The 13,299-nt window shown below is 42.3% G+C and overlaps 1 protein-coding gene across 1 annotated transcript in view; it reads left to right on the plus strand.

The window, feature by feature from the left end:
* The first annotated feature begins 4,197 nt into the window (after positions 1 to 4,197).
* The window catches only part of VWA3B (von Willebrand factor A domain containing 3B), a 57,412-nt gene continuing 48,310 nt past the window's right edge, over positions 4,198 to 13,299 (plus strand). Inside the window, 5 exon segments of the mRNA XM_036391762.1 lie at positions 4,198 to 4,325; positions 5,967 to 6,188; positions 7,766 to 7,860; positions 10,181 to 10,431; positions 12,673 to 12,832. Coding sequence (XP_036247655.1) covers positions 4,286 to 4,325; positions 5,967 to 6,188; positions 7,766 to 7,860; positions 10,181 to 10,431; positions 12,673 to 12,832 — 768 coding nt within the window. The 5' untranslated portion in view covers positions 4,198 to 4,285.

Raw genomic sequence — 13,299 nt, forward strand, 5'->3', positions numbered from 1 at the left:
GGGAAAGTTTCAGCACATATGATCACTTTAAAAAAAACCCTTGTAATTACTACATTTACAGACATTCATGCATGACAATGGATGGAGCTTTTCTGTATAGTGCATAAAAAATTACCTGAGTAAGGATAATTGAGTGATGGTTAAAAAATTCACTGGAAGCAGCATAACAAATCAAGAGAATGACTAGCTTGATTTTTGGGCACCCACTTACAAATCCATTCCACTTACACTTTCAAGAGAAATGTTTTAAACCTTCCCCCAAAAATATGAGTCTCTACAGAAGTTTGTGCTGTGGCAGTCATGGTGTCTGAAAGGATCCTGAGAACATTCAGTTCTACTATTTTTAATGATATGATGGGAAACTGTTTCATAGCTGAGAAATAAATGCCTTTTCTATACCTCAGGGGAAGAGTTGTGCAAGCCCAAATCATTTGCCATGCCTAGGCTAGTCTTCAAACTCCTGGTATGAGAAACTGGAGCTCCAGAAAGTCATGTTCCCATCCCAACCGCATGCCTTATAAGGAACTTCTCTTGCCTGTCTCTGTTTACCAATCCTGGAGAGTTGAAGCCAATGCTTTGGATGGCCTGTGGGTGTGTGTTTCCATCTGAACATCAATATGTAGGTAAGGCTGATCCGTTGATCCTATAAAGTGACAGATCTTTTATTACTCTGTGATTGCACAGTAAATCAGAGCAAAACAGGTAAAGCACAAATCTCAGCCCTATTTGTCTCTCAGCTGGAAACTGAGCTCACAAACATTTACAGACCAAATGCTGCAAATAAACACCTGGGGTTCTGGTTATCTTAGGTCAACAGGAGCTTTTTAATACCAAGTTCAGGTTTATGGTGCACATATTTTAGAATAGTTTTTATTTTGGTTTCTCCAGAAGGATGAAGGAGCTGGGCCTGTTCAGCCTTGAAAAGAGATGACTGAAAGGGGACCTCCTTAGTGCATACAATTATCTAAAGGGGGGATGCCAAGAGGAAGGAGAAAGTCACCAGGACACGAGGGAAGGGGTAGAAACTGATGCACAGAAGTTCCACCTGAATATGAGGAAGATCTTTACTGTAGGGGTGACCGAGCACTGGAACAGATTGTCCCGAAAGGTTGTGGAGTCTCCCTCACTGGAGATACTCAAGAACCATCTGGACACAATTCTCTGCAATGTGCTGACCCTGCTTGAGGAGGTTGGACCAGATGTCCCACTGTGGTCCCTTCCAACTTGACTGATTCTGTGATTGTGTGAGCACAGCAACTCCTCAGCCAGTTATTCTGACTTAAAGAAAGGACATGCGTGGCTGCTCTTGTTATAAATATTGTCAACGGCTTAGCCTAAATTAAGAATTAACGAGACCAGAAGGCTCGAATGCTCTATATATAGATTTCTGTAACTCTCCAAGTTGGCCCGCGTATTTCTGGCTCCCCAAGGAATGAATGCACGGCGTTGTGCAGGCGCCTGTTGAGGATGAATTTATTCCGCATCGGTCTCGGCGCGGCAGCAGTGGCAGGGGAACAGGCAGGGTGGGGGCGGTGGCAGGGGCAGTAGCAGGGGCAGGGGCAAGGACAGCGGCAGGGACAGTGGCACGGTCAGGGACAGTGGCCCCGGAGCCGCCCGTGCCCATCATGCCCGTGCCCGTGCCCATGTCCGTGCCCATCATGCCCGTGCCCGTCCCGCCGGCCCTCGGGCAGCTCAGCCCTCTCGCCGTCCCTCCCGCCGCTCGGTGGTTGCGGCGGGGGGTGAGGCCGGGCCGTGCCGTAGCAACCGGGCGGTCTCCAGGCTCACAGCGGCTCCGAGCACGGCCGGGCAGGCGGCGGTGCGGAGAGGCCGCGGCTGGAGGCAGGTGAGGGCGGAGGGCGGCCGGGCGGGCGCCACCGCGCTGGGGGAGGAGAGGAGGCGGCTCAGGCGGCGGCCCTGGTCCCGCCGCAGGGCAGCGGCAGCCGGGTCCCGGCGCTGGCGCAGGGCTGGCGCCGAGCCGTGGTCCTTCACCCCGGAGGCCCCGGCTTCCCTTCCCCGCCCGTTGCCATGCGGTGTATACAGGGACGCGGCCGGTTGCCTCGGGTGGCCTCTGCGAGGTCGCAGCGCCGGTGAGCGACGTGGCCGGGGCTCACCTTGGCCTTTGTCCCGCTCTTCCCCTCTTCCAAGGCCCCGCTGTGGTTCGGCTGTGACACCTCAGCCCTGTTTGAAAAGGGACCCCATCAGTTTATAAACATCTAAAGGGAGGGGGGCGGGCGAGGGGGTGTGTGCCAAGAGGAGGGAGCCACGTTCTTCTCAGTGGTGCTAATCACTAGGACAGGAGGCAAAGGGCAGAAACTGATACACAAGAAGTTCCACCTGAATAAGAGGGAGAACTCTGCTGTGGGGGTCATTGAGCACTGGAACAAATTTTCCAGAAAGGTTGTGGAGTCTCCCTCCCTGGAGATATTCAAGAACATCCTGGACACAATCCTGTGCCATGTGCTCTGGCAGAAAGCTCTGCGTGCTTGAGCAGAAATTGGACCAGATCACCCACTGTGGTCTCTTCTGACCTGACCCATTCGTGATTCCATGATTCCATTTCCTCAGTGGGCAGCCACCAGCCTCAGCCCCCTGCACTGCCTTTTTCTGGGTTTTGGTGCTTCAGTTGGTGTAGGGCAGCTTCTTGGGTTGTAAGGTGTGTGGGCTTTCCCAAGGCATTCCTGCCTGTCAGGGACAGCCCAGTGGAATGGCCTCAGCAAACATTGCTACCTGCACATGCTACACACCCAGAGCCAGTGCTGGGTTATGGCTTTAGCAGTTTGTTTGCACTGGCCAGAGCAGAAAGGGTGGAGGTGCCCAGATGAACTCTGGTTCACCTTTTGAAAATAACCTGTTTGGATTCAGATTTTGGGCTGAAGGTTATCCCCACTACCATTGGTTTTGAGCTCTCTGTTTCCAAGACTTGAGGTAAAACTCAATGTTTCCATTGGAAGTTGCTTCATCTGTTTTCAAATGCTCCTTTTCATACAGAGCTAACATTTCACCGTCCAGGTGTTGTTCACAAGCGGCTGGGGGTGGTGCTGGAGGCTGGGGCAGGGGAAAATCTGTTGCCATACCTCTGGGCATCTGGAAATGAGTCAGCACCTGGGATTCATTCTCTGATGCATGCTAGAATGTGTCTTAGCTATTACCATAAGAGTACTATGATACTTCTTCTGTAGATAGAAAAATGGCATGAGCCTTGTGGCTTGCTGTGGCCTTTCACTATAGGTATTGTATGCCACGGCTCCCCTGTGGCAAGGGCTTCCTTTTAATGCCCTCATGCCAAGGCTGTCAAGGGTTGTGCTGCACAACACCTGGGGTGTTAGGATGCAGAGTTCTGCTTTTTTTAAGTCCTCCCTGCCCTTCTCACTGTTCATCTCTTTCTTCGTGAGCAGATCAAAGACTGAAATGGGTTATATGTTTCCGCGTGGGTATTTAAACCCATATAAGAGGAATAAATAGCATGTTCCATTCTGCAATGAAGAAAGAGGGAGAAGGCTAAGTCTTTGGGTTAAATATTTATCCTGTTTTTGCTTTACTGTGGGAAAAACTGCTTGATGACAATGGCTAACAGCTGGCCTGCTAGCGATTCATAAATATCTCTTATTCATTCGTCTTGCTTACTAAAAGAAAAACCAAAGCACTGGTGTCTCAAAGCAATGCACTCAGCCACTGTATGCTACCTTGCTTTGTCTAGCATTTTGTCTTCTGTTCCTCTGCTGTGTCTTATTCACACTTGGGCCTTATACCAAGTTCACACACATAATTCCTTTTCTTTGTGACTCATCTTGTAGTTTTATATGTAAAGTTATGAATCTCTAAACAAAACTGGATCTCAGATACTCCCAGGTTTAGTCATAAATTGGATTATAGCAAAGGTAAGGTATACTGCAAAGCAATAATAGAATATTATACACTGGCTGGCAGCATGCCAAAGCACCACAGTCATTTTTCTAGCATATTGGCTCTTTTTAATGATGATTTGGGGTGAAGGAAGGGAAACAATATTACCAATTTCCTGATTTCCTGCTTTTGAGCTTGCGGATCCCTGTCAGATCTGACTTCAGCCTTTCTTGAGATGGGGAGTAGCTATCATTTTTACATTATTTTTTTGCTTGTTGAAAACCCTGATCTCATCCTTCTGTGGTTTATTATTAGCTGGGCATGTGGAACTGGTCTCCAGTTCATGTTGACCTGTGCATGGCAATATTTTAATTTTTTAAAACAGTGATTCCTCAAGGTTTCAGAATAAAGCAAAGAGGAGCTGCCAGTCAAGAGATCTGTCATGACTGCTAATCCATCTAAGAGACTTGCCTGGAGTGACTGTGAGTATTTCATCACTATTTTTGCATAGATTTCATGTTCTGCTAGATAACTTCCAGCTTCCTTTGGAGCACTGTGGTGTGCATGCTGGCTGTATACAAGCCATTCTGAAGCTGTGCCACACTCACCTGGGCTGTGTATGGGGTGCTGTGCTGACTTTTATGTATTTTTGGGGAAGGAAACTGGGAATGATTGTTCAAATGACTATAAACAATGCCTGACTGTATTCAAAGCTCGAGCAGCTGCAAACCTACACCTGCCGCTCTCTAGAGTTAAGATCTGTCACTGCTGCTTCTGCACAGAGCAAAGGAGGGCTGGTAAAATGCCAGCCTCTTCAGGCACGCCCACCCAGTGTCCTGCTTGTAGGACTGATGGCTGTGAAAGAACTCATGCCAGTCTACACTTTATAGAAGCCCTCTGTCACTGAAGGATGATTTCTGAAGATAAGAGTCTTATTTCCTTTATGTGGTGTTAAATGTGGAGCTGTCTGTCTTATGAACCTTTGGAACCAGGTTGGTTGTTATACTACTTGAATTTAGCAGGGAGTTCTGATCATATTCCATACAAGGCTGAAGGTTATTTTGGAGGCAATAGAGACAGAGGTGCCTTTCTTTGTATTTTGGGCCAGTTCAATATATGCAGTACAATTACAGGCAGTTTATGGTATATGGGCAATGGAGAACTGGACACACCAGATGATGTTGGTACTGGGGAAAATGTACAGAAATTTTCAAAGTCCACAGAAAGTAAACACAGATACAGCAAGGGTATTTGATCAATTACAGCCAGCTTAGCTCATGCAGAGTATTTTGGGAATGAACAGGAAATACCAAAGTCTTCCTGGAACCTCTGTGCTGAAGAACAGAGGCATTATTGTTTGTCATTGCTTCCATTTCTGCCTCAGCACTCTGGGGTCTGAGCTGCTGCTGCTGCCAAATGCAAGTAGAGCTAGCCTAGCAAACCATACTGCCATGCTCAGGTGTGTTCCATGTCCTGTAGAAGTTAAAAGGAACCTGGACCTTCATGTTAATGATTTTGTGTGCATGCACATGATCCATCACAGCCCAGAGCAGAAACTGACAGAACCATCATTTAAACTTGAGGCAAATGATTTGACCGGAGGGAATTTCACCAGCCTTGCAATAAAGTCAGGTTCTTCTGGGGACAATGCTATTGCTTATGGGAAGAGTTCAACATAAAATTTTTAGGAAATACTTGTTTATTGCATAATGCTTCTAAGTTGTATGTAGTGATGGTCTGACAATCTTTGAATGCCTATTATATGTCCTGATTTCCAAGACTTAGGAGAGATGTCTTAGGAGTTGGAAGAAGTGCTATTTGGCAAACTGGACTTATATTTCAGGGCTTGAATTTCAACATACAAGAGACATTTACTTTAATAAATTGAAAGTGAATATATATGGATGAATAGAAAGATGTAGCAGCAAGTGGATGTGTAGGGCTGAGAGCAGCTTTCCAGATTAAAGACATTATTCAGTATTAAAAAAAGAAAACAAGAGGTAAGCTATACATATATACAGTACCATGAAATATAGGTAAAGAAAAGAGAAATTAATCTCATTTGGTTTTGAAATTGTTTGGTTAAAATATAAATATAGTGTTTCCCTCATTTCTCTTTACAGCAATTGCCTTTGATTCAAAGCACAGACAAGATCCTAAAGATTCCCACAAGGTCCACAAGAAGAAATCAAAAGAGAAGAAAAAGAGACTGGCAGTTGGTCAGTGGAGAACAGATGTACAGTCCCTTGTTTCTTCTTCTAAATGGCTTCAGCGTTATGGTCTCAAAAGAAACAAATTGTCCCTGTCCCAGATTTTGTCCCAGATTGGATTCCAGCACAGGAAAGGTATAAGACAAATCAATAATAGGATAATAAATCCCTCAACTTTGAACAGTCTAGAGAGTCACTCTCATTCTGCACCCCAATGTATGCAGTGGAGATTTTCACATTGTCTCTTATGATAACGGCAGAAATGGAAGCTGTATCCACAGTTGCCGACATTGCCAGTTCATATAACTGAGAAACTCCTTCTCCTTTTGATATGAGAGGGACTTAGGATCTGGGAATGGCTTTCCTTACCCAACTGTACTGTTTCTTTACCCTAGGCTGCAGTTCACATCCTCACCAATATAGCTGTCACTCAGAAATAGCTGGTGCTGTTGAGACTGTTAATCTTTTTCTTGCAAATAACACACAATAAGATTTCTGTCTTCTTTCAGATGGCAAACATAATGTATGCCATGCCATAATCTGTGATCTACTATTGATCATCAGGGTTAGTAAACGTGCTTGGGAATAGGATATTATTTCTGGGTATCCGGCTTTAAGGAAAAAGTTAAATTTAATTAGAATTCAGTCTGCTTTTCATGCAAAGTCAGACTATAGAGAAATGTTCCTTTGCAGTTATCTGACAGCTGGAGGGGAAGAGTTTGCTAATAATTATTAACCACTGCCATAATGGTGCTTTGCAGAGCATGGTAATATATTCTTTTCTTTGAACAGCTTGCTGCCTGAGAAGTAGGAATTGTAATGTATTGCCATAGTTCTAGGTTGCATATTTTAAGGTTTTGGCTGGCTTGTGTCCATGGGGCATTCAAAGATCACCAGTGCAATTCCTGATATCTTGTATGCTGCAGATGAAGAAGAAGCTGTTATAAGCAGGGTTAAAGTTGTTACAGTGTTAGGAGCAGAATGTACTAGCTTGGCAGGGCAGCATGGTGTACAGATAACTGCTTTATGACGTTAACTATTCCCACCCCTAATGTTTTCCTATCAGTGGAGATCCTGGAGAAGATTTCTAGCTACAGAAAGTGCAGAGTGCACCCTTTTCCTTAGATGCACTCACTTCTGCACCCATTAAATTGTGTAAGAGAACAGCATTATCTGTACCAGATTTTGTATTTGGTTTGACAGACAAATATTTGCAAGTCCTGTTGTGAGATTGCCCAAACCTCACAATAATTAAAGTCCTGTGTAGCTTTCTGGCCTATAAGTAGTTAGATGTGAGTTTTCTCCTCACTTCTGACTAAACTGGGAGGAAGCAGCAAAAGCAGTGCTGCTCTATGGGAGGAAAATGAGCCAGGAGCCAAAAGGGACTGCAGCCCAGGCAGTGCCCTCACTGAACAGGATACAGTCCTGCAGCAGGGCAAGGTAATTAACCAAGTCTAGGGTCCAGCCAGAGAATGCAGCCAAGGACAGCAGGAGATGCAGCCAGAGGTTGAAAGCCTCAGGGCCCCATCATAGATATAATCAGAAAATAAAACAAAAACAGAATTAGAATTTCTCTCAAGTTTCTTAATGTCAAGAGCTCAATACTGATGCAAGTGCCTCACACATGGATGACATACACATCAGCCTGAAAAATACCTGTTTGAAGTAGTTCTGAAGATTAGCAACTTGATATTTTGTAAATTTTACTGTAGATTATGTGACCACCTTGGGGAAACCTGTGGCTTCTCGATATGCAGATGGTCTGTTTCCTCAGTACAAGAGAGCACAAGATGGCAGCGTGTATAATGTAAGTGTGGCTGGCTTGTGGTACCTTCCCTATGCACTTTGAAGTTATCACTGTAGCAGAATGATGAGACTAAAATGCTTTCCTATGACAAAAAATACTTTTATTCTTTGTGAGAACTTTATCTTTTGATAATTTTTTTTTCTGTTTTGTCAATCTGTTTGTGATAACTGTCAGTGGTAGAAAAATTAGATATCTTTTTTCCTTTCTAAGTCTTAGTCTCTTGCCTTGGTGCAGCATTGCAGTAAATCTTCTCCAGACATGATTGCAGTTTCTAAGCAACATCTACCCTCTCTTGAAAAAGGGAACCCTTAAAGAGAAGATGCTCAGAACCAGTTAAAAAAATAAAATTGTAATCAATAAAACAAATGGGGACACTGAAATAAGAAGACATAATGCACTGTCATTGCCAATGCAAAGCAGTGCTTTGCTTAGTGCCAGCAGGTCACAAAAGGCTCAGTCTATTCTACAGAGACAGCTAGCTGGATCTCTGCCCAGGCTCATGTTCTAAGGAATGTCTTAGCAACAGCTGCTGGCAACCCCATTGTTAAGAGAATGGATTCTGATTGAAGAGATGTGCCTGTGAGTGTGGAAGGGAGAGAGTTAATTTATAAAAGATTTTACAAAAGCAAATGGCTTGTCATTTTTTCTGATGATTAGAGTCACTTCTGATGTCACAATGCTTAAAAATGGGTAAAGAACCATTTCAGGGAGCCTTTTCCCCTCATTTTAGTCCCATTAATTCAGTATGAAATACCTACATAATGTCTTTTAATCTTAGGACATGTGAGCAGCAGGAAAGACATTTTTGCTACTATATACAATCTGGTCAGATTTCCTTTAGGATGTTGAGTACATATTGTATACAGTTAGTACAGGCTTAGAGGAAGCCATTTAAAACAGTAGGTTCTGAGAAGAGCTGTTAGGATGAACTGCAGTGGAGTGATGATCTTATGAGAGGGCTTGGTTGATGCTGAAATGTAAGCCTGAAAGAAGACAGAAGAAGGGTAGTATTATTGCCCTTGAATGCTACAGAAAGGCAAATTACAGGGATAGGGAGAAGCTGTAGTTTTCTCTGCTAAAAGGCATGCTAGTCCAAAAATAAATGGGTATGAACTGAATGAATAAAATTAGGCAGGACACTCAGAAGTTTCCTGGCCCTCAGAGAAATGGAAATCTGCACTTGCTTACTACACATGAGGGAATATTCTAAAAAAACTGCTTTATTTTAAGATGGAGTTTGGTTGGTGTAGTGCAATAAACTGTATGAATCTGACTGTCATAGGAGGAAACTGGATTTCTAAGTGCTCCTTCCCAGGCCGACATTCCTTTGGCAGAGTGCCTGAGACTCTGTATCTGGGAGGCACATTACAGGGCCTGAGTTGATATTAAAGAACACAGAAAAATACAAATGAGAGGGAGAAATGTGCAGACTGACACAGAAAATATCTTCTCCCTGAGAAATGTTCTTATTTAAAAACATTTGTATTTCCAAGGTTTTTTACTTAGTCCTGGAAAGGAAGTTAGAGGTAGAAGGCAACAAGTAAATCAGCTCACATGGGCCAGAGATATTGGGGAAATCTGGTGCATTTTTAGACTCACAGGCTATGGTGAATATGTATAAACTTATTCATAGGGAGGATGTGCTGGTTTTAATTTTAATACTGAATCTAGACTTGACTTTACTGAAAAGATATGGGAAGTTTTAGTTGTTGATTGCAGTTAGTTGAACTAAATTTGCCTAAGCACCTACCCACAAATAGTTAATCTGTAATGCTGGGCATTGTTAGTTGAATAATAGTACAAATAAGAAACTTTTTACGTTTTCCTTTCAAATGCTAAAGACAAGGTGGAGATTGAAGTGCCCTAGAACCAAACCGTATGCTGCCTTGTATTGCTGCAAATTTTTTTTTAAAAGCCAGTCAAAGTTCTAGTCTGAGAAGGTACAAAGTTTCTGTGTCCTTGTTTGTTCACCCATCTGCTCTGCAGCCCTTTCTACATCCTAGCCCGTGTTCAGCTCATTCTAATTGCTCCAGTTTTGAGACAGACAAGTCAGACAACCCACTGGCACTGTCCCATGCTCACATAAAAAGATTATGAAAAGCAATTAGGACAAAATGCAATGCCTTTTCTTTATAGCTTAGATGAATTTGTCAAGTATTTGCTCTTGAAACAGTGGAGGAAAAATGGGTTGTTTTTACTGCTACCTTAGCTGGCATATCTGACACTTACAAACTAGCTATGCAGCTGTGCTAAGCTTGGGGCTGCATTTGTATTATTTGTTTTGATGTTCAATTTCCTTCTCTCCCTTATTTGAATAAAGCTGACAGCCAAAAAAGAACTGATTCTTCATTTTGTGGATTGTCTAATTGGAGCTATTGAGCTCTATAAGCAGCGAATGGAATGGTTAACCAGTGAGAGCCGGCAGATATTTGGAGTGATTCAAGAACAGTGCATTGTCATTGTGTTGGATTTTGGCACTGCAGCTCCAACTGAATTTGATCTGTGTCGGGATGCACTTTCTATGGTGCTTGTGGAACAGGTGATACAAATTTCCAGATTCAACCTCATTCGGTAAGCAGAAAGAATCAGAATCAAGAATGGTTTGGGTTGGAAGGCACTTTTAAAGGTAATCTCATCCAACACCCCTTCAAATGGGCAGGAACACCTTCCACTACACCAAGTTGCTCAAAACCACATCTGCACCTTGAATGTCTCCAAGGATGAGGCATCTCCCACCTCTCTGGGCAACCTGCTCATGTGTTTGAGTACCCTCATTGTAAAAAAAATCTTCATTTTGTCTTGTCTGAATATAGATTCTTTTAGTTTAAAACCATCACCCCTTGTCATATTGCTATAGGCCCTATTAATAGACTCTCCCCATTTTTCTTTTAAGTCCCTTCAAGTACTGAAAGGACACAATCAGGTCTTCCCAGGCTGGACAAAGAAGTCCAAGTCAGCCCATTGCTGGAGAATAAAAAGGAGTTGCATGTTATACATGTTTGGATAAGGGACTTTGTATACTGGAAATTGTCATGGTTCATGTCATGCTAATATCTGTAGATTTCCCACCAATTTTCACCCATAGCCATGTTGAACTTGCCACTTCTGTGTAACAGAAGGCTGCTGTTACCCTGAAGAACAGATAAAGGGTAACAACACAAATATTGGCACATCTACAAAATCAGAAGGATTTGCAACAGCAGTAATGCCCTTCAGATGTTGCAGTATTAGTGAAACAGTGAGGTTCTATCTGACCACCTATTGCATTCTTGTGTCTTTAGACATTACAGGTTTCTGCCTTGCAGCTAAATGTGCACTCCTCCCAGTGCCATAGGCACAGGCATAGCCATTTGTGTTTCTGTAGATTTCCATGGTCACAGAAATCAGTAGCAGCACTCGGAAACAATAGTAGATTTCCATAACAAAAGAAGATTTCCAAGCGCTTGTTCCCTAAGAGGAATAAATTAATTTGCATTTAGTTAGAAGAATAGAAGCAGCTATTCATATTTTACCTACCTGCAAAAATTCTCATACATGCATGAGAGTTTGAATGTGTAAGCTTGGGTTTGGATTGATGAGTGGAAAAAAATGATGCACAAATTAGGTAACATGATTTTAAAATTGGCTCCACAATGTTAACTTGCAGTTACATTGTGATTCTTAATGTTATTTTTCCCAGGCACAGGTTTGATTCAGGTGCCCTATCTTAATTCTCTAGATTGTGATACTACTGAGATTTGAAAAAGAGAATAATAAAATCCCAGAAAGGTTTGGGTTGGAAGGGACATTATAGACTATCTAGTTCCAAGCCCCCTGCCATGGGTAGGGACATCTTCCACTAGAGCTGGTTTCTCAAAGCCCAGTCTGTCCTGGCTTTGAACACTACCAGGGATGGGGAATTCCAACAGCTTCTCAGGGCAACCTGTTGGAAAAGTAGATATTTTCCAAAGAAGATATTTTCCAAAGCAGATAGGTTCCATAGTTTTTGAGAACAGAGAACTTTTTCTTTAAAAATGAACTGCAATGCCAAGTCAAAATTGAAACAATAATTATGTTCATCAATTTTTTTGTCTTTGTAGGATGGAAACAAAAGACAATATAGCATATAAATTACTACTTTAAAAGAATCTTGGGTAATATATTTGCCTTTTAGATTTGCAGGAAACTCTTCAAAATAGTTCTTGATGGAATATCACAGATACTGGAACCAGTTGGTTTTATAGTTCCTTTCTGCCTTTTTATGTACAAGTGCACAGGCAAAAGTGCTGATTGGCTTTGTACTTCTGTTCTTCCATTAAGACTACAGTCTTTTATCAATTAAAATACCAAAAAGCCTAGCATCATAAATTTTATTTTTGGTGGCTAGGTAAAGATCAGCTGTACTACCAAAAAAAGTGCTCTGACACCAAGATCGTGGAGCAAGTTGTGGAACAAGACCTGTGGAATACACATTTCTTTTTCATGCCCTGTGGAATACACTTTTCTTTTTCATGCCCATACTTTAAAACCTGATTGAGTTTTTATGATAAGAAGAGTTATGAATCAGGAACTCTTTTAAAAAAGATTTTATCTCCTCTGATCCTACTTTGGAAACAGTTGTGTCAAAAAAAACACCTTGTAAAATTACAGTATTTTTCTAATGGTTTCATTTTTTCTCTGCTTCCTTTATTGCAAGTCTAGATTTAGTATCTGTGGTATACTGTAATTCTTATTTAAGAATATAAAAGAATTGTTACAATAGCAGAGCTCCACTCTCTTGTTCTGCCAGCATGATTCTCACTCTTTCTGATTTATAGTTAATCTCATTTTCAGAGCTGCTCAGGATCTTACGAAGTGGCAGCAGAAATGCACTCCTGTGACTGAGCATGCTGTAAAGTCTGCAGTTAGGTGGCTCTGGAAGCTGGAGCATATGACAGCTGTCAGCCACAGCAGCTCTGCTGAAGCTCTGCTGGAAGCCATGGCTGATGAAGCGGTAAGCTCATGCATCTTTTCAGAAGCCCAAGTAAATCCAAGAGTGTTCAGTGCTAGGCTGGCTGCTGTGATTTGCCCTGATCAATGCTGCAAAGATAAATATTCATATCAGCATTTGGAAAGGATTTTTTTCCCCTCAAGTATAGCTCCATACTATGCTTAATGATTGTCTTTTTATGTAAATGTACTGTATTTTTAATGCAGACACTTGTTTATTTTCTTTTCTAGAGTACCCAGAATAAATAACATTCAATCATTAAGGGAAAGAGAAAGCATCTTCCTTTCCACTTTCTTTGCCATATAAGTTTTTCAGGGCTTCAGGTTTATGAGAAAATTTCTAGTATCAACATTATTGAAGGCAGGGAAACCATTTTTATTTTGTTTAGCATCCAACTTGCTCATGAAAATTTATATTTAAAATTCAAAATAGTGAGTACAGAGATTGATGGAAATATTAGCTTATGATAG

Source organism: Molothrus ater, chromosome 2, assembly GCF_012460135.2.
Source record: "Molothrus ater isolate BHLD 08-10-18 breed brown headed cowbird chromosome 2, BPBGC_Mater_1.1, whole genome shotgun sequence".
NCBI lineage: Eukaryota > Metazoa > Chordata > Aves > Passeriformes > Icteridae > Molothrus > Molothrus ater.